The sequence below is a fragment of the Lepidochelys kempii genome, chromosome 12 (assembly GCF_965140285.1).
Source record: "Lepidochelys kempii isolate rLepKem1 chromosome 12, rLepKem1.hap1, whole genome shotgun sequence".
Classification (NCBI taxonomy): Eukaryota; Metazoa; Chordata; order Testudines; family Cheloniidae; genus Lepidochelys; species Lepidochelys kempii.
The window spans coordinates 33,729,024-33,755,576 of NC_136391.1; the positions used below are offsets into that span (position 1 = coordinate 33,729,024).

The following is a 26,553-nucleotide window of genomic DNA, read 5'->3' on the forward strand; positions in this document are numbered from 1 at the left end:
AGAGAATAAGTCAAGTACCCAAATCTTAATTTGATTCCAAGATCAGTTCTCATACTTAAAAACCTCTTGTCTGTAACTTCCTGCAGTAGTTGAGTTCCTTAAATTAAAATGGATATTAATAATAATAATCTCTAAAGTGCTATTTTACTTGAATATCGTACCTTTGACTAGAGCTTTTTCTAGACTGAGTAAGTGTACATTAGCAGATTGTATTTGAATGATTCTGTAAGTACCTGTTTACTTATGAAACTTTTAGTTTGATATTTATAATCCTGAATTTTTTCTGTTTTGACATAGGGTTCATAGAATCATTGAATATCAAGATTGGAGGGGACCTCAGGAGGTCATCTAGTCCAACCCCGTGCTCAAAGCAGGACCTAATCCACAACTAAATCATCCCAACCAGGGCTTTGTCAAGCCTGACCTTAAAAACCTCAAAGGAAGGAGATTCCACCACCTCCCTAGGAAACGCATTTCAGTGCTTCACCACCCTCCTAGTGAAAAAGTTTTTCCTAATATCCAACCTAACCTCCCCCATGGCAACTTGAGACAATAACTCCTTGTTCTGTCATCTGCTACCACTGAGAACAGTCTAGATCCATCCCCTTTGGAACCCCCTTTCAGGTAGTTGAAAGCAGCTATCAAATCCCCCCTCATTCTTCTCTTCTGCAGACTAATTAATCCCAGTTCCCTCAGCCTCTCGTAAATCATGTGCTCCAGCCCCCTAATCATTTTTGTTACCCGCTGCTGGACTCTTTCCAATTTTTGCACATCCTTCTTGTAGTGTGGGGCCCAAAACTGGACACAGTACTCCAGATGAGGCCTCACCAATGTCGAATAGAGGGCAATAATTCAAATAATTAAAAGTAAATTAACATAGGTTAGTATGGTTGGTTATGAATTAAAAACAAACCTTTAGGCTCACGGTCTTCTAAGGAATAATGACCTCATCTGAAATATACACTAGATAATAGCCATACATAAACATTTTTATTAGCTTTTAAAAGAATTTATGACAAATAGAAATATTATTTCCTAAAACTAAAGTCATGAATGGAGAAAAATTACTTGTATCTTTTGTTGGATTCACATGCCACCAAGCTGTACTTAAATACCCAGTAATCTCTTAGACTCTGTTTAGACTAGAAAAAAAGATACATCTTAAAATCAGATTAACTAAAAGATTGAAACACCACTTAGCACTTGTAGTAGACACAAATTTAACACCTTTAAAATCATGTTAGTGGGTTCTTGGGGTAAGCCCAGTTTATAACATGATTGACCAATATGGTTTAAAAAGTGTTAGTATTTAGATACAGATTTAAGTGATGTTTCAATCAATTTAGCTAATTCTGTTGTAGCATTGACTTTTTTTAATTTAAAAAGACCTTCAAATACCCCAGCGTAGATGTTAAATATTTCTAATCCAATTTATTGACCGTCTCCAACCTTCATGTTGTTGGACACAATTTTGAACAGCACGCACCTGCCAAAACTTGCTTAACAAAGCCTTTAAAGTTCAGTCCAAGATTTGGTCTGAAGTTAGTTGACTAGTGCTTATTTGGAATCATATTCTCAGAAACATGAGGCAAAGCCCCTCCAATTTCAATCAACCAAAACCACAATGATCATATGATATGAATATGGGTACGGAATGTGTCAATATCCAAAGGAACACATTAAATCCAGGAAAGGCAATCTTGTTTAGCTTTAGTGTTTCCTTGAGATAAAGTGGGTGATGATAGCATGATGGAAACACTGAAAATATTAAAGTAACATTAGTGCAATGACAGCGACATATTCTGAATTAGAAAGAGTAAACACTGCAGGCCTGATTCTCAACATATGCCAGTGTAAATCAGAAGTAAACTCCACTGAAGTCAGGCCCCCAAATTCATAGGAAGGACACTTCTGTTTTTCTATTTAGTGAAACTCCATTTAAGTGTTGTCAAACATGTTAAAGTTACGTTTTGTCCTAGACCAGGGCTTGCTACTTCATGTCCTGGCTCTGTCAATCATTATCCAACCAGTGTATGGGGTGGAGCTGAAACTCAATAAAAATAAAAGAGGTGAGAAGGAGAAGTGTTCTAGTATTTATACCAGTACCAGAAGTGATTCAGATAAACCAGTCTTTCATTTTGCAATATTTCTTTCTTAACTTCAGGATCCTAAACAAATTCCCCTTTTCCTGCCCCACCCCCTCACCCAGTTCATATAAAACTCACTCTGCCTTTAGCAACACCTTGCTAGGCTGTTGTCTGTTAGTGCATGAGTGTCTGCCTTCTCTCTAGGAGAATGGACACTTACATCTCTACAGCTGACCCTTCTGTCTTGTTCTGCTTGGGTGTGACTGCAGCATTTGGAATAATCACCTTTTACAAAGTCAAGAAGAACCAGGTGGAGAAAAAGCGTATATTTGCCCGTGATCTCCTTGTGCTACTTTTATTGGAAATACTCTGTTTTGTCACACTGAAAAGTTACGTAGGCTTAATCCTGTTCTCTATGGCATGTCTCATCTGTTACATTTACTTACCAGTTCAAACAATGTTACCTGTGGATAACAAAGCTGTATTGATCACAGGTAAGAGGGAACATGCAAAGTTTGGGGAGTCAAATCTGCCCCATTAAACAGATATGCTGTACAAATTTGTGTAATCTTAAAGGTTATTTACTAAATATCTTGTATTCTTTTTATTAATTTTCCCAGCATTCTTTTTGCAGGTAATTAAAGGTTCTGAAATCATGTAGGAAAATATTCTTTGTGCTTATTTTATTATTTTTAGTGGCTTTGTTTCTTGAAAAGAAATTTTACAGATAGATTTTCAAGATGCGCTGCTAGTTTCTTTAACTAATATTTATTAGTGAAATACATATGATGTTGCTTATGATTGTTAAGCTTTTTAGAACTAAGCTTTTAGAACTAAGATTTTAATGAGTAGATGCATTTTAAATGTTACCTTTGTTTACTTCTGGAAAATGTTTTTATTAAACTATGCACGTGCATACAATTATTTTTGACTTATACCTTTAAACACTACATAGTCCCAAAGAATATCCAATTCAATACAGTAAAATATTATACACACACAATGTGTACATTATCTGTCCATCTCTATGAAATGATTAATGAATGAGAGATTTTCCTAACAATGGAAGTTCATATACGTAACATTGCTAATGAGCTTTGCTACTGTATGAACTAACTGTGACATGTTTCAGAGTAACAGCCGTGTTAGTCTGTATTCGCAAAAAGAAAAGGAGTAACTGTAGCTCACGAAAGCTCATGCTCAAATAAATTGGTTAGTCTCTAAGGTGCCACAAGTACTCCTTTTCTAACTGTGACATGTTGCTCATCTGTTTTTTGCTAAATGTTTTTATTTTGTCATTTAAATATTTCAATCTGCTGTTTTGTCTGGAGCAATTTCCTGGTGCTCAGTTGCCTTCGTAGCCCTTTCTTTCTTATTTATTTATTTATTTATTTGTTTATGTATATTTTTGTACCTGAAAGGGTGGATTGAATCTGAGTTGTAAAGCTGATTCATTTGGCTGAGAGTTTATACGGAAACTTGAAAAGTAATTTAGTTTGGATTGACAAGTGTTATTACTGAGATGAAAAAAGACAAATGATAAAACCACATCAGCAGCAAGGTCACGTCTTTTCTTGTAGCTCAGCCAAGTTCTGTCTGCTGCTTCCAGTCATGGTTCATTTGCAGTGGTGTATGGAATGAGGATGGATGTGAGCAGTGGGTGAATAGGGAATAGATGATTGTGAATGAATGCACAAACTTGAATTGATTATCTGTAGCAATACTCTAGGTTTACGCTCCGGGCTCTGGAGTTGCTTTTCTCTTTTCTTTTTTTCTAATACCTTTTGCAAGACGTTTAGATTTTGTCATTCTTTAATAAAAACCCATCAGTTTCTCAGGACTTATCTACACCAGATTGTGTGGATTAATCAGTTGTGCTTCAGCTGATTATATTGCATTGAATCAAGTTCCAGTCCACCTTCAGTTGGTTTAAAATTTGCCTTTGCATCAACATAAGGGCTGCCCTAAACCAATAAAGGTATAGGCTGTCCTCTTTGAACTAGGAGGAGGTTTTCCATTGCCGACTGGCACACAATCAATTGAAAGCAGGGCTTATCCCCAACGCATTTCTATGTTAAGCTGCACCAATTGTTGCCTCCCCACTGACTGAAGCAATTATGTGTGTAGATGCAAGGTGCTGTCCGGTCAATTTCAGTGTTGTTTACTCCAAGGCAGACAAGGCCAGAGGGAGAGTTTTAATGACATGGTGTATTTCTCTTCCCTTTTTTTCCCTAAATTGTTGTGGAGTATTGCGGTACGCTGTTACACTCCTACGTACACTATGTACACATGACTTTTAAAAACACTCTGTATTTGTGGGTAATCTAAGCACTGTACCCAGATGTACAGACACTCTGTTCTCGACCTATGTATTACATCATTTTTTTTAACATTATTTTTTTAAAATTTTTTTAAAACATAATTTTTTTTACTATTAGCTGTAGTAAAGTTTTTAAATCTGTTCTCTGACATGCCAGAACAATGCATTCTTGGGATTACCTCTAGGCAAACATGAAAGAGGCTGCAGATGTCACTAAAACCAAACGGTGGTGTTTTTTTTTTCAATTTGTTGAAGTAAAATCACATTTCTGTGCTGAAAGTCCCACCTGCCCTTTCCTCTGCCCTGCCTGTTAAGTGAGAACATACAATAAAGAGATCTGAGCTTAACTCAATTGTTAGCTGAGGTTTGCAACACAGCCTTAAGGAGGGAAAGGGTGAAGCAGTGGGGAAAAGGGGCAGGGTTAGCAATGATGAGGAGGAAATGCAACATTTCTTTCACCTGATTGTTAGGCACCTCTCTCTGGCTTCCAACCAAGCTTCCAACCAATTCACCTCTGTCCCATACAAACCTGATTTGGGGCCAGCCCTGCTCCCACTGAAGTCAAGGCACTTTTGTATCTTTGTTCATGGATTCGGTCATCAATTTTAAGGCCAGAAGGGACCATTAGATCATCTAATCTGACCTCCACAGGCCATAGAACTTCACCCAGATACCCATGTTTGGGGCCCAATAACTTGGGCTTGACTAAAGCACATCTTCCAGAAAGGCATCATCCAGTCCTTATCTGAAGACATCAAGAGATGAAGAATCTACCATTAATCTGACTATTAGTACCCATAACCTGCCAGTTGACATCCAACATGCTGACTCATGAAGCCATATGGAGGAAAACGTTGCATGTTCTGAAGAAATTCGTCCCACAGCACGTAAAGCTTTCTCTTCCTCAGCTAGTCCATAGCATCGTCTCAGCTCTTTTATAGCATTTGAGTCTGTCACTTATTTCAGAGAACTGTAGCATGTATTTGGGTCTGGGAATCCTTCAAGCTATATGACAGGTTTCAGAGTAGCAGCCGTGTTAGTCTGTATCTGCAAAGAGAACAGGAGGACTTGTGGCACCTTAGAGACTAACAAATTTATTTGAGCATAAGCTTTTGTGGGCTACAGCCCACTTCATCAGTTGCATAGAATGGAACATATAGTATGAATAACAATCTATAATATGTTTCAGAGTAGCAGCTGTGTTAGTCTGTATTCGCGAAAAGGAGTACTTGTGGCACCTTAGAGACTAACCAATTTATTTGAGCATAAGCTTTCTTGAGCTACACATCTGATGAAATGAGCTGTAGCTCGCGAAAGCTTATGCTCAAATAAATTGGTTAGTCTCTAGGGTGCCACAAGTACTCCTTTTCTTTAATCTATAATATGTTACGTGTTTATCATGATCCATCGCAAAGACCCAGAAAAAGCATTTTACAAAACTTTAAACTGAAATACAAAATATGCACAAAGATCACTTCTTCCTCCACTGCAATGCAGCCATCTCAAGAGTGGAATGTGCCTTGACTTCAGTGGGAGCAGGGCTGGCCCCAAATCAGGTTTGTATGGGATGGAGGTGGATTGCCTGGAAGCAAGAGAGGTGCCTAACAATCAGGTAAAAGAAATGTTGCATTTCCTCCTTGTCATTGCTAAATCTGTCGCTTTCACCAACACTTCACCCTTTCCCTCCTTAAGGCTGTGTTGTAAATCTCAGCTAACAATTGAGTTAAGCGCAGATCTCTGTATTTGTATGTGTTATGTAAAGCCTCTGCTCAATCCAGCAGAATGGGATTGTAAGATTTGTAACTTTTCAGTCATTGCTAGTATGATTGTTAAGTTCTGTAACCTTTTTGCAAACTTTGTAACTTTAGTTCTTGTTAGCATAGCCTTTTAAGCTTTGTAACCTTTTCAGTTACTGCTTGTATAAACCTCCAAGCTTTGCAATACCCCATCAGGCAATCAGAGAGAGTGTGAACAAGGGAGTGTATGTGGGACTGGGTGGAGAGGAACTGCAAGGAGAATAGAGCCAGGAGCCAGGTGTGTCTGATGTAATCTGCCCTAAGAAGGCAATCATGGGGTGCTGTAAAGAAAAGAAGAACCTGGTATGCATGAAAGGAACGAAGTCTGGGAATGCTTCTTGGTGACAGACACAGAAGGGAAACTCTGTACATGACAGGAGCCACCCAGTTCCAGCACAAGGAAGAAGGCACACACACAAGCCCCCTGCTTCTTGACCTGCTTGCCGGCCCGGATCCATGACCACAGGTGGACACACCAGATCTACTATGCTTTGGCTTCCTCTGCTGTCTCTGGTAACTCTCCGCCTGTGTGCGTGTGTGGGTGCATGAGGGTATGAATGTGATGAATGGGTGCATGGACGAATAAGCCCCATCCTTTTTCTTTTGATCCAACAGTGGCATTTAATAAAAACAATATAAGTAATCCTGGGTTGGTGTGGGGGCTGCTAAGTCGGCGCTTGGGGTGGGGGTAGCTTGCAGAGACCCCCCCGCCCCGGCCCTGCCTCCACCTTGGAGCTGCAGCTGGACATGCCGGCCGCTTCTGGGAGCGGTGCAGAGCCAGGGCAGGCAGGGAGCCTGCCTTAGCCCTGCTGCACCACCGGACTGTTAGTGGCCTAAAATCTCCTGGATTGGCTTCAGTATCCTCCAGAAAATTGAGCCCAATTCCAGGAGACCCTGGGCCAAACCGGGAGAGTTGGCAACCCTAAACAATGCTCAATTTAATTTTAGTGACTACAAGACACATGTAACCAATAAAATATGTGCTGAATGTGTTAAAATAATCCTGAACCATATCCTGCAATCAAAACTTCCATTGACTCAGGACTTTTGCTACAGTAAGGACTTCAGGATTGGGTCCAACACCAATAATACATAATACTTTTACTCTTCACAGTGTTTTACAGAGATTAATCATCATTAGCCCACAGTGAGGTTGGTAAGTAAGCAGTATTATCCCTGTTTTACAAAAGAGGAAACTGAGGCAGAGAGGTTCAATGACTTCCTTGGGGCCACAGAAAGGTTTAATGTCAGGACTAGGATTAGGCTCAGGAGTGCTCGCTTGTAGGCCTGTGTTCAGATGTCTAAGCCATACTGCATAGTTTATTTGGAAGTCAGGGGTCTTCTAGCCAATGAATTTCCATTATGTGAAATAGCCAGATGGTAGTGTAGCACCCTTGCCTTCAATGTACATTACATAGTGCAAGAGCTTCTGTGGTGCAGATGTGTAGCCACATTGTTTAATGCACTACTGGAGGATACTCAACTACTACAGGGAAGAGTGCAGTGCAAAAACCCAGACAGATCAGAATAACAAGAAGGCATGTTATGACTTAACGATATTTCTCTTCTTTATAATGTGGGACATCCATGTTCTGAGACTCGGCATTACACTCTTTGGCGTGCAAATGATAGCTTTCAAACACAAGCTTAGCATGACCCCTCCCACTATGGCCACACTACCTGAGCTCCTCCTGGACCATTTCCTCAGGAATCTCATTGAGGAGATGAGGTAGGACAGTGCTTAGCAAGTGAGGAAGGGTCAAACAAGGGATTCTGTTTGGTGGGAAGGGTCAGAGACAAGAATCAAGGATTTGTTGCTAGTATTTTAACAAGATACTTCCCAATCCCACCCCCTCCCACCCTTTGTGGTTATTTCTGTGTGAAGGGATGCAGTGAGCTCCCAGAGAGGTGAGAGACTGGTGAATGCATTCATGTAGTAAAAACACATCACTGTCTATGATGAGTGGAACTGCACAGCTGTCACCAAGAGAGAAGCAATGTCAAACAAATTTACTTATGGGCTTCTGCTGGACACAGTTACAGAGTTTTCCCCCCACGGTGTATTGGGTTGGAACACTATGCTCAGAGCCGGTAGTTTTGAAGTAGGGGTGGGTGGTTAAGGGGCACAGGGAACTATTCTCACCTGATACAGTTTCTGAAAGAAAAAAAAAAAACACAACCTTGATAGTTGGTGCTATTTGGTCTGTTCTACAGATAGAAATTTGCTCTTTAGAAGTATTTTTATGAGCCTCGGGGATAAATCCTCCATACGGGGCTGGGCTCTCTTCCAGACTGAGAAACCACTTGCCTCTCTCCAGTTTGGTGGCAGAATGTGACCAGAAGAGCTGCCTTCTGTACACTGATATTCTGACTGTATTTTATATAATGTAATCTCTCTTGGCTCGAAAGTCATTTTGCAGAGTGATTGCTTTGAGATCCAAAAGTACTTTGGAAGATTGTCTGTTTCAGCTGAGATTTCAAGACCTGCAACAGTAGATATCTCTTAGGTTTTGCTTTGTTTTTTTCGCAGAACAGCTTTGCTACAACCAAGATTTCAATCTGAACGCTATCTTGCACTGAAGCAATTCAGCATTTTTCATTCCATTTCTCTTGTATATGTGGAGTCAAATCCTAATGGTGCACCTGTTTGTGATGAAATGAGCAGACGCCATCATCTCCAGAGCCTGACCTACTGGGAGACATTCTCTCTGAGTCTTTCAGCTGTGTTTTCTTATATGCATAAAGGATAGGGTTTCATAGGCAGTCTCCAAGTTCCCACAGATGCTGCTCCTAAAGCCGTACCTAACTTCCTTATATTTAGGCTTGGAATGATTAGGTTTCTATCAGTAAATGTCAGTAAACGTCAATTTCACAGCACACACACAAACCAACAAAAAATACTTTCATCAATAATCAAAATTTGCAGAGAGGTAAAGTACGAAAAATGCTGCTTGAGAACTTAGGGTTTGATTGAAGGATATTTGCCTTGTATATTTCAACATGTAATGTTGACAGCTTGCATTTGAAAGGTTATAAAGGTTTAGCTTTTAAAATCTCAGTGAACACTGCCATTAAATAATTGTCCGAGCCACAGAATTTCCTGCAATGTGAGAACTTATACAGATTCCAAATCTTAAAAAAATGCTTAGAAATAAACATCTGTTACCCATCAAAATTATAAAAAAACCAAAAATTGAATTCTGCCAGGCCTACTTATATTGCATGTTAAACACCAATGCACTAACGGACCAATTATCTAAGGATCCTTTACTTGGCCTCCATTTGGATATATGCATGGTTTTCCTGGCAGTCATTTTACATTATTATATTATTCTTAATAGATGATAAAGAACTGTACGAAAGTTTTCAGTCAACTTTTTTTGCCAAACCATTCAGATATGAGTTGAGCCAAAATATTTCAGTGACTTGTGTCAAACTCACTGATGTTTTTTGTCAAAAATCACACAATAATAATAATAATTAATAATAAAAGAAACGTTTCATTTTGCAATTTGCTTCATTTTATCTTAATTTTATTTTGAAAGATTAAAAAACACACCCCAAACAAAACCAAATGTTTCTTTTAGGGTCGAAAAAAATGTTTCATTTGACCCAAACTAATGTTTTTTAATTTTTCGGTTCAATGAAAATTTAAAAAAAAATAAATCATTTCAGACCAACTCAAAACAATTATTTTTCCTGAACAGTCAGTGAACCAAAAAAACTAACAGAAACAAACATTCTTACAGCTCTGTTTAGGAAGGAGTTTTTGTTTTATTTTGCCTAAGGTGTCTTTCTGATTTTGATGTTTTCAGGAAGTGATTCCGGGATTGGACATGCATTGGCAAAGTACTTTGACAGTTTAGGATTTGTTGTATTTGCTAGTGTCTTGAATAAAAAAGGACCTGGGGCTGAAGAATTAAAAAGAAGCTGTTCCCAGAGACTTTGTATCCTGCAGCTGGATATAACCAGTTCTTCACAAATTAAGGAAGCCTATCTTAACATTTCAGAGATGGTGCAAAATACAGGTATGGTTTCTGTGACATTTTACGGGGTGGTGTGCAGATACCTCTTGCAAGGGGCTTCCATTGCATCACTGTTTGAAAATGTGTCCGTGTGTGTGTTCTGCATTTCCCGCCCCATCTCTGTACCTCTATACCAGTAAGGATATTTATATTGAAGAGACTTTTGCTTTATGGAGCACTCCAAAAATGGGATCCTTGTCAAATGGCACTAGTATGCCACCTACAAGAAGCAAGTGGGCCGAGAGGAGGAAAGGTGCAATGTGGGTACATGTACCTACAATTGCACAGCATCCTAACTTTGGTTTTGGCTGGGCCAACCAGACTAGAAGCTGGCATTTTAACAGTTGCGCTTTCTCCTTGTTAGGGAAGTTATATTTACTTACCTTCTCTGGCAGCATGGACTCTGTAACAGAAGTGTACGTTTTCTTCTCTTCCTCAGGGTTATGGGGTGTTGTCAACAATGCTGGAATCCTGGGGTTTACTGCAGATGGTGAGCTGCTGCCCATGAGTGTGTACAAGCAGTGTATGGATGTGAATTTCTTTGGGCATGTAGAGGTGACCAAAATGTTCTTACCGTTACTTCGGAAATCCAAAGGAAGGCTAATTAATATATCAAGTATGGCAGGTGAGTTAAACTAAAGTTTCAAGTTGACGGTGCTATATCAATAATTATTTAGAATTTACCTGATGTAAATATTGAACAAGGTTTTGGTCAATATATCTCTGTTTGCTAATTCTCAGAAGTCCATATCTGCTTATTATTTCATTATCTATAGGCTTCTGTAATGAACCGTCTATTTTGTCTAGTGACTGCCTCCGATAACCAACCCCTAAAGAAGAAGAGTTTTATAGGGATAAAAACAGTAGCATCCTAGAGAAATTAACTCTTGTTCCATAGAAACTAATATAATAATCTAGCATGCCTAGATCTGGATGTGAAAGGTGAAAAATCCCCAGCAGGAGAACAAGGAAACCAGGTGTTGGTAGGGGCGCAAACATAGGTGCTGGAACTGCGGGGGGGGGTGTTCCTGCAGGACCCCCTGGCTTGAAGTGGTTTCTGTCATATGCAGGGTTTACAGATTGGTTCAATGGCTCTTAGAACCCCTAAAAATTGTTCCAGGACCCCTTGGCACATATAAACTTGAGGGACTCACAGAGCAAGACATCAGGAAGCTTTGGGTAGGAGTGAGGGACAAGCTTTCGTAGTGGCGGTTTTCTGTCTAATTATGGGCCCAACCACAGTCCTAGAAAACTAGCTGACCTTGAAAGGGAGAGAAGAGCCATGATTCTGAAGGGGAAGGATCCTGGGCACCTAAGAGGTCTCTGCCCAAATCCAAAGAACTTTCCAGGATAGTGAGGAAACTGAGGCAGGGAGATGTTTATTGGGGTGTTTATGATTTTTGTCTAGATCTGCTTACCCCTCAGGTTAAATCAAGAGTATGTGTGTTTACAGTCCTGTGCAGAGTGGGTGCGCCTGTTGGCTTTCACTTGCGTGCCACTGAGCAGTTAGACGCTGAGTGCCCCTGCAGGTGGAGTTCTGGGATAGGGCGTATTTAAGCTACAGAGAACTCTGAGAGGTCAGCATTAGTCCCAGGGACTGGGCTGCTAGATAAAAGATCTGCATCCCAGGAGTCTGCCTAGGGACCCCACCCACAGGCAGAGCTTGGACACTGTTTAGACAAATTGGGCTTAAAGAACAGGGGGTTCAATGAGGTGGTCCCCAAACAGAACATAACTGATAAGTGTCCATTCAGGAGGGTTCTGTGTGTGACAGTGTTGAAGCCCACTCAGGCAGAATAGCCTGTTAACAATTTAAGGTCTGAAATATATATATTTTTTTAAATAAAAAAAGATTTCAATTCATGTTGAGGGATGTATTTTTATCCCAGCCTCCACATTTGCAAATACAGTTTTGTGAGCACAGTTATTTGTCACAGAAGAGCCAAATTCATGCACGTAAGTGGTACTTGGGAACTCACATCGGGGCTATCGTCCACCTCACTAGTCTGAGCAACGACTGTTGGCTTACACAAATTTTAAATGCATTGGTATAACTTTGGAGATGATGTAACATAACAAGGGATCTGTATTTCAACTAGCTGGCTCCCACTGAAGTATATGGCAATCTCTCATTGGCTCTGGTATGAGCAAACTCAAGTGCTCATACTCAGGGTGAAATCCTGGCCCTATGGAAGTCAATGAGAATTTTGCCATTGATTTTGATGGATCCAAAATTTCACCTAACTTAGTTCCCCCAAAATTATATGCTCCCTCAGCAAGCCAATGGAAAAAAGTCACATTTCTATGCAATGATGGACTTATCTCCAGGTCATGTTTTCATATCTATGAGACCTTATAATTTTACAGTGAAGGAAACAGTGGATCGAGCATTTTAAAACAGTCTTTTCTAATTTGGGTGATCACCTGGAAACATGTGCAATAATAGGAGCTGGCAGCCATTAGCTGAGGTGTTAGAGCTCCGCAGGATCCCACACTGCCAGGAGAGTTTGGTTTGATGAAGACAAGTTAAAGGGTTACTGTATCGGTTTGTTTAAAAATGTTCCTTTGACTTGTTTTGGCTGCTCCGAACCTTCGTTTGCAGTGCAGCTGGCAGCCAGGTGCTGAATGTAAGAGCAAAGACATTTGCCAATTTCAGCTGCTGAATCTGGTTTGTGACAAGTGTCTAGAAAGCGGTAAGATGTACGAACAATAGCAAGGAAGGAAGCCAGCTGAGGGCACGGAGTGACAAGCTGATACCTTCATGCAGTCTGTGATCACCACAAAGCCAGTGGCTTGGGTGTCTTACTGCTGCATTGCCCAGCTAAGCAGAGCATTGTGCTCCATTAATTCTCCCAGTTTATAATAATGCCTATTTCTTACATAGTGCTTGTCATCCGTAGATCTCGAAGCACCTCACAATCTTCAGTGTAGTTATCCTCAAATGCCCCAGGAAGTAGGGAAACATTATTAGTCCCACTTTAAAGATGGGGAACTGTTACAGGAGATGGCCTTATTTTTGCTTTGAAATCTTTTGTATTTTAATATGTCTGGCGCCTGTCCACATAACCTAAAAGCGTGTTTACTGTTTTAGCATTTACAGGTTTAATGGAATTGGAAGTACTGAGTTGGCATTAGAAACATTACACATAAGGTTTGTTTTCAAAATGTGGCTTCTGATTTTGTGTCTAACGTCTAACGTCCATTGCAGGCACAAATGATAGAATGTAGACACCAGCCTAATGTGTGAGTATAAAGTTTGCATTGTAGGTGCATTCAGGTAGATGTCTGAATTCTTATCATTTATGCCCCAGAATTGATTTCTGGCACAAAATTAGCAATTAGGGACCTTTTAATAACTTGCCTTTAGAGGCATATCAAATGATCCTGCTGTCACATTCTGGGTTGCAATCCAGATCAGTGAGAGTTTCTGTCACCTCTTACCCTGGAACCCTGAGTGCCTTGCCACTCTGGCTCTCTGCCTGGGATGAACGCTGCCAGTCAGCAACAAGCATACGCTCTGTCTATGTATTGGGCAGCCTTGATCCAATGCTTTGGAGCCTCCTGCAATACCACAGATTTCCACTGGCTTCCACCAGCCGTGATTACCAACTGGCAAGGTGACTCCACGCTTTCTCCAGCCCCGAATTTCCCCCAAAACGTGTGTTCTGAAATGTACTTTACTGGAGCAATCAGTGGGATACATGGGTGGCTGGGTGGACACCCCAATCAGGGAGAATAGCCCCCTTCTGCACAAGGCCCCATCTGGCCAGAGAAGCTCCAGGCCCACTGGAACCCTGAGCCCCCCTGCTGCTGAAGTAGCCTGGCTGGCCCAAGTAGCTTCCTCCAGCCACCCAGCAGAAGAATGCTGATCTTTTGGTATGCGCCATGCAGGTTCTGGGGTGGCTGAGGAGGTGGTATGTGGTACTCAGCTTCCAGGGTTCACCATTAATCTCTCTGGAGTCCAGGGAGATTACTGATGAACCCCAGAAGCTGAATAGAAAATACTGTCTCTTAAACTGCCCCAGAACCTGCCTAACACATAAGAATAAGTAAAAACCTAAAACCCAGCATCCAATGTAAGGGGCTGTGCCAGGGAAGGCTTAGCTTTCCCTGGTCTATTATGTGCACCACCTATGGTGGGATATTAAAGTTAATTGCCCCTTTAAGGTGTCAATATTCAACAGTTTGCAACTTTGACTGGAGTTACCAAACAGTTCAGTTTAAACACTGTCCTGGGTTGGTTTAGATTAAAAATAAAACAAGTCATGAACAAAAGAAGATGGGATTTTAAGTGAATTCAGGTGTGGGAGAGAAAGTTAGAAATCGTTACCAGCAAATAAAAGTGAAAACATGCAAGTAAGTCTAAATTTTAACCTAGCAAGGTTTGGTTCAAGGCTTCATTTAAGATGGCCCAAAGGGGCTGGTGCTTTTGGTTTCTGAGGTGAAAGAGAGAACTTGGGGTTTTCTGCCCCTTTCTTTTATACTCTAGTGAACCTTTGAAGTGGTTCTGAAGGTTACCCCTCAAAGTTTATTTAAGTAAAGATGAAGGTGACATGGAGTCTGGTGATAAGGACGTGCCATGCTTTATTCCCCCACCCACTTGTGTTTGCTGAAATGCAAATTGTTCTTTTTCCTGCTCTCTCCTCCCCCTGTTGAACTGAGGACCCTGTTTATTGCTTATATGTAAATTGAGATAAGCACACATTCCTTTGTTTAGGATAGACCTGTTTAACAACTTTTGCCTATGCAGTGTAGTCTGGTTATGAACATGCGTCTAATAACATCAAACGGGGAATTCATAACTTTAAATACACTGTTGCTACGTTCATTTCACGTTCATATTACTGACCCGCAAGTTATGATTTTTTAAATGATACCTCACCAGGCATGTTTTGTACAAAGATGATTACAGTAGTGTGCAGGGTGTGAATCCAGGGGTGCTTTGGTCACACCCACTTTACTTACAAATACTGTATTTACATGAATGCATGGATACCCTGGCCAGTGCTGGTAAATGTGCCGATATTAAGGGGAGCGTGCATTCTTTTGGTAAAAAACACTAGCAGAGCAGTTAGGGAAGTCGCATTATGCATGGTCTGTGCTTGCCTGTGTCTGGGTGGAGGAAGGTTGCTCTTTAACTTGAGTTAAGGTTAGACTGACCTCAAAGGAAAGGAATGTTGTCGGTTTAAGGAAGAAGGAGTTAATGTCAGTTCGGATTACTCAGAAGACAATGAGTAATTGTCCTTTTAATGGCCTTTTAATAACAGAGCATGGCATTATGTGTGTCTTATTTTGAGCATGTACTGCAAGTACCAGTGAGACTAACTGTGGGTGCAGCAGGGGGGTTGGGCTTGATGACCTATTGGAAGAGAGTTCTAATCTGACACCGGGGGTTCTATACTCTCCTGCAGCCATCCTCTTCACTGTAAAAGCATGGCCTTTGGAGATTAAAGTTCCCTACAAGAGTTGGTTGAAAATTTTCTGTCAAAAAGAAAAGTTTTCATATAAAAAATTAGTTTTCTAAAATTTTTCAGTTTTCAAAACCTAAAAATTCTGAAAAATCTGGAAATTTTCTCCCCCCCAAATTTTGTTAAATTTTTAATTGCTTTTGGAGTTTTTCAAGAAAATTCTTGTTGTTTTCCAACTCTTCCCTAAGGCAGTATACTGTTGCATTTTCTTGATCCAAAGGAAGGCTGGTTGGATGGAAATAGCACAATGCATTCTGGGACCTGTGACTATATCTGTTCCCTTTTATGCAATGTAATTGTGACCTTTGGTTTGGCCTAATAGATTTCTCTTAGCTCTAATCTCACCTTTTTCAAGCAGATGTTAATAACACATGGAGAATCTACTGCCGGTATATGAGGTGGTTTTATAAGGCCTGGTCTACACTACATGGTTAGGTTGCCATAAGATGCCTTGCGTTGACCTACCTGTGGAAGTGTCTTCACTTAAATTTGACTCCTGAAAACGTCAGTGCCTCTCTGAGCCAATTTAGTAACACCACCTCCCCGAGCAGCGTAGAGACATGGTCAAAGTAATTAGGACGACGCAGCGTCAGTATAGACGCTGTGTTTTTTCCATTCACTGTTACTGGCCTCCAGAAGCTATCCCACAATGCCTCACACACTGACACTATAATTGATACCAGTGCTCGTGGTGAGGACATGTATTGCTGACATAAGGAGTCAAGTGTGGACATATACAAGTGATTTAATAACTGTGGTAGCTATATGCCCACGTAAGCTATGTCGACATAATTCTGCAGTAAGAAGAAAAGGAGTACTTGTGGCACCTTAGAGACTAACAAATGTATTTGAGCATAAGCTTTCGTGAGCTACAGCTCAAGTGAGCTATAGTTCATGAAAGCTTATGCTCAAATACATTTATTAGTCTCTAAGGTGCCACAAGTACTCCTTTTCTTTTTTGTGGATACAGACTAACATGGCTGCTACTCTGAAACCTGTCATAATTCTGTAGTGTAGACATGGCCTTTAAAACTGGAATTGAGACTGTGTTAACTGACGGGGACTTCAATGGGTGACTTTATTCACCCATTAAAAACAACAGAACAACACACCATTTATCCACCCATTAAAAACAACAGAACAAAACACCATTGCTTAATTATTAACACTATCTAACATGTTCTCTGTGTGATTTCCCTTTCTGAATCTAACTGCAATTGTGATTCTCTGCATTGTATCCCAAAATGCAATACAATTTACTCTCCCTGTGTTTAAAAGTGATGGATGGCCAGGTGTGATTCTGACTGCAGCTGCTTCGAGCTACTGCTGATTTAAGAATTTTTTTTTGTGCCAGAAAAAAATGAGTCCCGCGATGTCTTGTCTTTAGCCTCAGTGAGAGCTGCATAATTTTGGGTTACGCTATGATCATTCTTTTAAATTATTGAAATAAAGTTTCAGTAGCCTAGAAAGCACGGGAGTCAAACTTTATCATGGTTTATATTGCTCCTGTAGGAGGCATTCCGATGCCAAGATTTGCCGCGTATGGTGCATCAAAAGCCGCTCTGTCCATGTTTTCTGGAGTAATGAGGCAGGAGCTTGCCAAATGGGGAATTAAAGTTGCTGCAGTTCATCCAGCAGGCTTCAGAACGTGTACGTATTTGACATTTCAGCTAGTTCTCCTTCTTCCTTCAGATTATTCCTTAGAGACCAACATCCTCAAGTAAAAGTCATGAATGATTCTCAGCAGTCACAGTTACTTCCTATACTTCTCTTCCATTACTCAAATTGAGCCAGCTTTCTTAAGGGAATTAAAAAAAAACAAACAAACAAACCCACCAACCTCCCCCTACATAGGTAGTGAGCAATTTTTTTGCTTCCAAGCAGTTAACCTTTAGGCAATAATCTTTACCAAGGGATGACTGAAAACCTTATTTTGCCTTTCCTGATGAATAGAATGTAGTGAATAACTAGGCAGTGGCATGCCTAAGGGTGTGTCTACACTATGGAATTAAGTCGATTTTATAGAAGTCGATTTTTAGAAATCTATTTTATACAGTCAATTGCGTATGTCCCCACTAAGAGCATTAAGTCGGCGGAGTGCGTCCTCACTACCGTGGCTAGCATCGACTTACGGACCGGTGCACTGTGAGTGACCACAGTTCCCGCAGTCTCTGCTGCCCATTGGAATTCTGGGCTAAGCTCTCAATGCCTGATGGGGCAAAACATTGTCACGGGTGGTTTTGGGTACATGTCGTCAGTCGCCCCTCCCTCCATGAAAGCAACTGCAGACAATCGTTTCGCGCCTTTTTTCCATGCAGACGCCATACCATGGCAAGCATGGAGCCCGCTCAGCTCAGCTCACCATCATGGCTGCTGTTGTGTCCTGGGTGCTGCTGTCAGCAGATGGTGCAGTAGGACTGCTAACAGTAGTCATCAACCATTTCCACTGCAACTCCTGGTTCCATGAATCCACCTTGCAGGTCCTCTCGTCGTTCTGTATAAATATCTATTCTTGTGGCATCTGTTGTCATCCACCACTTCCGCTGTAACTCTGCTCTCCTGCAGATGCCATACCACGGCAAGCATGGAGCCCACTCAGATCACTGCTGCTGTTGTGAACATTGTAAATGCCTCGTGCAGTATGTGCAGAACCTACAAAAGCAGGCAAGGAGGCGATGTCAACGTGATCACGATAGTGATGAAGACATGGACACAGACTTCTCTCAAAGCACAGGCCCTGGCAATTGGACATCAGGGTGGTAATGGGGCAGGTTCCTGCTGTGGAACGCCGATTCTGGGCCTGGGAAACAAGCCCAGACTGGTGGGACCGCATAGTGTTGAAGGTCTGGGATGATTCCCAGTGGCTGCGAAACTTTTGCATGCGTAAGGGCACTTTCATGGAACTTTGTGACTTGCTTTCCCCTGCCCTGAAGCACAAGAATACCAAGATGAGAGCAACCCTCACAGTTGAGAAGCAAGTGGTGATAACCCTCTGGAAGCTTGCAATGACAGACTGCTACCAGTCAGCTGGGAATCAATTTGGAGTGGGTAAATCTACTGTGGGGGCTGCTGTGATGCAAGTAGCTAACGCAATCACTGAGCTGCTGCTATCAAGGGAAGTGACTCAGGGAACCCCATTGCAGCAAAGCCATACACTATGACCTGTACATTTCCCAAACTGTGGTGGGGCGACAGATGGAATGCATATCGCTATCTTGGGACCGGACCACCCTGGTAGCCACTACGTAAACTGCAAGGGGTACTTTACAATGGTGCTGCAAGCACTGGTGGATCACAAGGGACGTTTCACCAACATCAATGTGGGATGGCTGGGAAAGGTTCATGACGCTTGCATCTTCAGGAACTCTGGTCTGTTTCAACAGCTGCAGGAAGGAACTTACTTCCCAGACCAGAAAATTACCATTGGGGATGTTGAAATGCCTATAGTTATCCTTGGGGACCCAGCCTACCCCTTAATACCATGGCTCATGAAGCCATACACAGGCACCCTGGACAGTAGTCAAGAGCAGTTCAACTATAGGCTGAGCAAGTGCAGAATGGTAGTAGAATGCATTTGGACGTTTAAAAGCTCGCTGGCACAGTTTACTGACTAGGTTAGACCTCAGTGAAACCAATATTCCCATCGTTATTGCAGCTTGCTGTGTGCTCCACAATATCTGAGAGTATGGGGGAGACGTTTATGGCGGGGTGAGCGGTTGAGGCAAATCACCTGGCGGTCGATTATGCGCAGCCAGACACCAGGGTGATTAGAAGAGCACACCTGGGTGCCCTGCTCATCAGAGAAGCTTTGAAAACCAGTTTCATGAATGGCCAGGCTACGTCAGTTCTCTTTGTTTCTCCTTGATGAAAACCTGCCCCCTTGGTTGACTCTACTTCCATGTAAGCCAACCGACTTCCCCCCCTTTGATCACCGCTTTCAGAGGCAATAAAGTCGTCATTTTTTCAAAATCATGCATTCTTTATTAATTCATCGCACAAATGGAGGGAAACTTGCAAGGTAGGGGTGGGTGAGGAGGAAAGCACCGGGTGGGGTGGGGGAAGAGAGGAGGGAAGGACAAGGCCACACTACAGTTCAAAACCTATTGAATGCCAGCCTTCTGTTACTTGGGCAATCCTCTGGGGTGGAGTTGCTGGGTGCCCATAGCCTCCCCCTGCCCCGTGTTCTTGGGCGTCTGAGTGAGGAGGCTATGGGACTTGGGGAGGAGGACAGGCGGTTATACAGGGGCTGCAGCGGTGGTCTGTGCTCCTGCTGCCATTCCTGCAGCTCCACCAGATGCCTGAGCATGTCACTTTGCTCCCCCATTAGCCTCAGCATTGCATCCTGTCTCCTCTCATCGTGCTCCTCCCTCCTCTCATTGTGTTCATTTAACGCTTTCCTGGACTCTGCCATTGTTTGCCTCCGTGCATTTTGCTGAGCTCTTTCAGAGTGGCAGGACTGCATGAGCTCTGAGAACATGTCATCACGAGAGCTTTTTTTTTTTTTGCCTTCTAATCTGCGCTAGCCTCTGGGACGGAGATGATGGGGGAGCATAGAAACATTTGCAGCTGCAGGAGGGAAAAAAAGGGAGAGTAGTATTTAAAAAGACACATTTTAGACAGGGGCAGCTCTCCCAATTTTGCCGCCTCAAGCAGTCGCCGCTGAATTGTTGCGGTGGCGGGAAGAGCAGCGGAGCTGCCGCCGAATTGCCCCCACGGGACACGGACTGCCGCCCCATTCTGACGGCCGCCCCAAGCACTTGCTTGGAAAGCAGGTGCCTGGAGCTGGCCCTGATTTTAGAGAACAAAGAGAAAACTATTTCACACTGAACCAAGTGATTCACATTACATAGCACATGTGCTTTTGGTAAAAGGTCGCATTTTGCCTCTTATATTGAGTGCCTGCCAGTTTGGTGTGAGACATCACACATGCTCAGCTGGGCAACAGAATTCGGCTTGCAGGCAGACATGGTAAGGCAAAGGGTTTCAACTTCTTCAACCTTCATAACATGTGGGAATGGTTTCAAACAGCAGCGCCCTCCTTTCCCATACCAAGCAAAGCCTGTTGGGTTGCCCATTTAAAAAGAGGGGGTGTGGTTTTAGGGTGAATGTGCAGCACAACCCCCCCACCAATTCTCTGGGATGATCACTTCACCCCCCATCCCACACGCACACACCATGTGGCTAGTATCAGGGACGATCCCTGTCAGCTAAACACGAACAGCTCAGCCTGAACGGGCCTCCCCCCACCGCGTGGCTAGTAGCGGGGAGGATTTCTTTTCAGCCAAAGGCAAACAGCCCAGCAGGAATGGGCACCTCGGAGTGTCCCCTTAAACAAATTTCCCGTATTTCAACCAGGTGACCATGAATGATATCACTTTCCTGAGGCTAACACAGAGAGATGAACAGATGTTGCTTGAATGCCACCAAAGCCCGGGCCCATTCGCTGCAATGATTCCAGACTACTTGCTACTGGCTCGGCGTGGTAAAGTGTCGTACCATGGAGGACGGAATAAGGCTGCCCTCCCCAGAAACCTTCTGCAAAGGCTTTTAGAATACCTTCAGGAGAGCTTCATAGAGATATCCCTGGAGGATTTCCGCTCCATCCCCAGACACATTAACAGACTTTTCCAATAGCTATACTGGCCGCAAATGCATCCCAAGTCTTCAGGGCAAATTAATCATTAATCACGCTTGCTTTTAAACCCTGTATTATATTTTAAAAGGTACACTCACCAGAGGTGCCTTCTCCGGCTTCATGGTCCAGGATCCTGCCTTGGGAGGGTATTGGCTCCAGGGAGATGAACAGTTCCTGGCTGCTGGGGAGAAGAGATTGTCCTTTGCCTCCTTTGTTTTTTGATAGGCTTGCCTGAGCTCCTTAGTTTTCATGCGGCACCTCTGTGTGTCCCTGGTATAGCCTCTGTCCATCATGCCCTTGGAGATTTTGGCATATATATTGGCATTTTGTCCTTTGGAACGGAGTTCTGCCTGCACGGATTCTTCTCCCCATCCAGTGATCAGATCTGGTACCTGCTGTTTGGTCCATGCTGGAGCTCTTTTGCAATTCTGGGACTGCATGGTCACCTCTGCTGATCAGTTCACCATGCTGGCCAAACAGGAAATGAAATTCAAAAGTTCCCGGGGCTTTTCCTGTCTACCTGGTCAGTGCATCTGAGTTGAGAGTACTGTCCAGAGGGGTCACAATGGAGCACTCTGGGATAGCTCCCAGAGGCCAGTACCGTAGAATTGCATCCACACTACCCCAAATTTGACCCAGCAAGGTCGATTTTAGTGCTAAACCCCTTGCCAGGGAGGAGTATAGAAATCGATTTTAAGAGCTCTTTAAATGGACAAAACAGGCTTGGTTGTGTGGACGGGTGCAGGGTTAAATCGACCTAACGCTGCTAAATTCAACCTAAACTCGTAGGGTAGACCAGGGCTATGTGTTTGTCAGTCATTCCTAATGGGGGAGGCAATCATTTCTTCTTTGCCTTTACCTGCCTTGCCAAAAGTAAAAAACAGACTTCTGTGTGGGTTTGACTTGATTAAGGAAGCCACAAGAACTAATGAAGAACTTCAAATCTGCCAATAATAGGTAAAACTGCATAGGACACAGTGTTCTAATGCTCTTTATCAAACTGTTTTCCCGTGTAAGGGGTTCCATCTGTATAATGGGTGTCCTGGTGCATTGTTTCAAGGTGCTACTCATTTTTACTATGTAACTGAGGTGCCTATCTTTTTAATCTCTCCTACCGACATTCCAATAGCCCTTTCAACTCTAAATTCTTCTTCTCTCCACCCTGTTAGAGAAGAAAACCAGGTTTCTACAGAATTCCTTTCCAAGTCACAAAAGTTATAAGTGACAGAAGAGATTTCAAGCATTCAGTGGAAACCAAAGTAGTGGTGTCTAGCTAGCTAGTTTAAGTACTTGAAGACTAGGCCCTACAGAACACAGTTGAGGGCCTGTAGAAGAGCATTATGAGGACGCCGGCATTCCCAGTCTCTGTGGATGTGCTTGTTCTTCTGGTGAGGAAAATGGAAGGGTTGAGTTTCCAGTGCTATCTATTCAGCACCTTTTATTAGCCCTAAAAATTGTGTTTACAAAGACATTAAAAAGCAAAGAGAATTTTCCTTATCTATAAACCCCCATTACGCTTTCCATGGAAAATAACTTGGAATGGCCTTACTGAGTGTTTGTTTTTCATAAGGGACAGGGCTCTAAAATTTCCTGTCTCTTCCTCTGTGTTTAGATATGGTTTACGTTAGCAAAGTACAAGCTTGATAGCAAAGACGAAAAAGGAGTGAAGTCCCTCAATCCATACTTTACAATAGGCTGTCCTGTCCTAGCTGCAACTTAGCCATACTTTTGTTATATTTTTAAGAACTTCGGGCTTACCATCAAATAATGAAACTTTTGATGCAGTTTAGATGTGCAGAACAAGATAGGGAGGAAAAGACTCGATGTACTTATTTACCAGTTGAACTGGATTGTCAAGTTAATGTACAAAAGCCCAAACTCATAAACTTTAGTTTGTTTTTCCAGGCATACAAGGTACATCTGAGCTGTGGGCTAAGCAAGAAAAGCATCTTCTGGAGAATCTCACACCAGATGTGAAGAAAGATTACGGTGAAGACTACATTCAAGCACTGAAAAATTTCCTCCTGCACATGCCAGTTCATTGTGCCTCTGACCTCTCTCCAGTACTAGATGATGTTCTCCATGCTTTATTGGCAAAGAGTCCACATGGTTTATACACTCCAGGCAAAAGTGCTTACCTAGGTCTATGTACCTTTTGCTATTTTCCTCTCTGGTTTTATGATTTTTTCATGGGTAAGATGCAAAGTACCAAGAGTGTACCCAGCGCGTTAAAGGCATCAGAGGCCAAAAACAAGAACACATAGGCAGAGTATGGAATTCTGTCAGCATTTTAAATTACACCGTGAGACCAGGGCAAGGTTTTGTGTGAAGACAGCGTTTGCTACATCGTAATTTACTGGGGCCCTTTGCTCACCAAGTTGCATTCCAGCTACTGGGCAACTGGGTTAATCTTGAAGCTTTGTGTATTTTAGGCCTTGTCTACGTGGCGATGGTGGTGGTGGGGGAGATTGATCTACATTATACAACTTCAGCTAAATGAATAACTTAGATCTACTTATCGCAGGGTCCACACTATGCTATGCTATGTTGACTGGTGACTCTCTCCTGTCAACTCCCCTTGCACTTCTTATTCAGGTGGAGTACAGGAGTCGACAGGAGCATGATCGGTGGTCGATTTACCTGCTAAATCAACTGCCAATGCATCGATCGCCACGCATTCAACCCCCAGTAAGTGTAGACAAGCTCTTAGTGTTCATGAAAGGTGGAGGAAGGGCAGCACTAGCAGGAACAGTGATGACTTCCCCTCACAGTGCCCCTTACCCCACATTGTGCCTTTCTCTTGGGGAAGTATGTGGCTAGCTCAGGCTCCATGCCCTATCCGTCCACCTTTTTGCTGAGTTTGCTTCAGCCGGCCAGTGAATGCCACACATCATGAAGCTCATTATGAAACCACACATTGTATGACACAGGCCTCTGTGCCGACAGGGGCATAAGATCCTACCCCACATTGCTGCATTAACACTCTCTGAATATGGCTTCAGGACCTGGAAGGAAGGAAGGGGGCTGCATCCCTGGTACTCCCTTGTTGGGGTTATAGACCCCATGCTGATGAGGACGGGGCCAGAGATCCTGGGAGCCAAGGCTAGCCCCATCCCCTCAGCCCTGTCAACAATGTATGGTAGGGAGGATGCCTTTAAAAAGGAGGAAACTAAACTGCAGACAGATGGGCGCGGAGCATGATTGCAGTAAGCAGGAGACTGCTGGAGTGACTCCTCAAGCCACAGCCACGAGATCTTCACCCTAACCCTACAGAGAGTGCAGCGAGCTCACACTCTAAGCCCGCTCAGCAGCCCCGCCAGAGAGATCTCTCAAAACTCCTATGCAGGTGGTATTGTTGGCACTATTGTGGGCCCCCCGCCCCCAACACCTTTGGGAGATCCTGGGAAGGAGATAGCCTCCAATGCATCGGGGCATTTGACTTTCCTTTTGATTTCCCCATCCCGAGAGACTTAAGAATGCCTGCAAAGGGCAGGGCCCCCTTGTAAGTAGTAAGAAAGTGGGGTCTGTGCTGGAGCCACCTGGGTGTGGTCAGGTTCTCCCACCATCTGGGAGAAAAGCTTCAGGGGTCTCCCTTCCCTCTCTGGTAGGTGAGTGTGGGGCAGGGGTTAGAGAGGGCCAGGCATCACCTTATCTCTGCTTCCCATCAGCCCAGCTAGCACAGGGGAGTGGGGGCAAAGGCAGATGGTGTGGCAGAAGCATGCTGCACCCAGTAAAGGGGAAGGGGCAGAGGGCATCCCTTACCCAGGTCTGACTCTTAAAGTCTCAAGCTAGCCCATAATGTTTAAAGCCATATTGTCATGAGCCTCACTTTGGAAATGAACATAGCAATAGATCAGGCTGGTCTTCTCTCTTTAGGATTATGAATGCTCTCTCCTGTTGGGGTGTGGATACATGGATGTCCTACTTGCAGTAGAATTTGCCTGGTTTCTAACAAATAAATTGACTTTTTGCCAAAATGACTAATGGCTGTACTTTTTTAGCACCACTCATCCTGTGTGTCTTACCCTGGGGATAAAGAAGGGGAAAGCCTGGCCCTATTGAAAGACAAAGGGACTTTTGCCATTGAATTCAGTGGATCCAGAATGTCACCTAGAGATTTTCACCTTTACTATGTTCCGGTCAGGATTTCCATACACAGAACTTTGTTTCTTAGCTGTATCTCTTTAAGCACATCTTTTGAGAAGGCATTTGCACTTGCTGAGGACTAGCTTCTTGGCAAGTTTTAAAAATAACTTCATTTTATTTGAGTGCCAAAAAAGTTATTTTAAGTACTTGGGGATCAAATGCTTTCATATATGGGATAACTCAATTGTGGTCAAATTAAGTTTTACTTTAAAACATTCTCTCTTTGGGTTCAGAACATATATGAGAAATTTTGGTTCTCCTAAGGGTAATTTTTCTGAAAAAGTTTTTGGGGCTTAAAAATTAAAAATGAAAATGTTGCTTCCCCATCAGGACTTAAAAACACCTTCAACATTTGTACATGTTGACTGGCAAGTGAGATTTTCAATTTTCAAGACACTGTGTCTATGTGATGCTTATTTTCAGTGAACAAAGCCAAGTAATGAAGCAAGAGTAACAACTTTTGGAGCCAAGGCTGTTTTTAGCAGGCCCATATGATAACCTGATAAGTGCTTCCTTGATGTATGGATTTTCAAAAGACAGTAAATGACCTGAGAGCATAAGTGCAACTGAAAGTCCAACATGTGACCAAGGGTCAGATTTTTAAAGGTATTTAGAGGCCTGATCAGATTGTCTAAAGTGCCTTGGCACACAACACCCAATTAAATCAATGAGTTTTAGGCAACCAGATATTTTTGAAAAACCCCACTAGGCACCTAAATACCTTTTAAAAAAAAAACAACCCTGCTGCTGCATCACTTAGAAGCACAAGTCAAACATGTGACTGTTATTCATGGGAAAAATCAATTGGCTTTGTGCTCCTAAATTATTTGATTACGTAAGACACCTCGGAACAGTAGCACATAAATCAATTAGGCTCTTTCAAAATTCCATGCAGCAATGATAAGTAGCTTCCAGACTATCACATAAGCCTTCTAAACACAACCCTAATTACAATAGTTTTTACTCTTGCCACATTACTTGACTTTATTCATATGCATATTTAATCTCAGATTTGCAATTGTGATACATGGTTATTTATTTGCACAGCGTGGGGTGTGTGCCAGGCATTTTACAGA

General features: G+C 42.6%; 1 protein-coding gene across 3 annotated transcripts; it reads left to right on the plus strand.

Moving 5' to 3' along the window:
• Positions 1–277: 277 nt before the first annotated feature.
• On the plus strand, positions 278–25,308 carry HSD17B2 (hydroxysteroid 17-beta dehydrogenase 2). 3 transcript variants are annotated; one of them, XM_073308051.2, is made up of 5 exons: positions 278–2,581; positions 10,019–10,231; positions 10,668–10,853; positions 17,209–17,346; positions 18,015–19,665. In XM_073308051.2, the coding sequence occupies exons 1-5, from the start codon at positions 2,269–2,271 to the stop codon at positions 18,161–18,163; spliced, it is 999 nt and encodes a 332-aa protein (XP_073164152.1). In that variant the 5' UTR covers positions 278–2,268; the 3' UTR covers positions 18,164–19,665. The 3 variants fall into 3 exon arrangements, with proteins under 3 accessions (XP_073164152.1, XP_078704255.1, XP_073164150.1); XM_073308049.2 differs by lacking the exon at positions 18,015–19,665 and adding an exon at positions 23,237–25,308 and having other exon boundaries at positions 279–2,581; XM_078848129.1 differs by lacking the exons at positions 17,209–17,346; positions 18,015–19,665 and adding an exon at positions 23,237–25,308.
• The last annotated feature ends 1,245 nt before the right edge of the window (positions 25,309–26,553 follow it).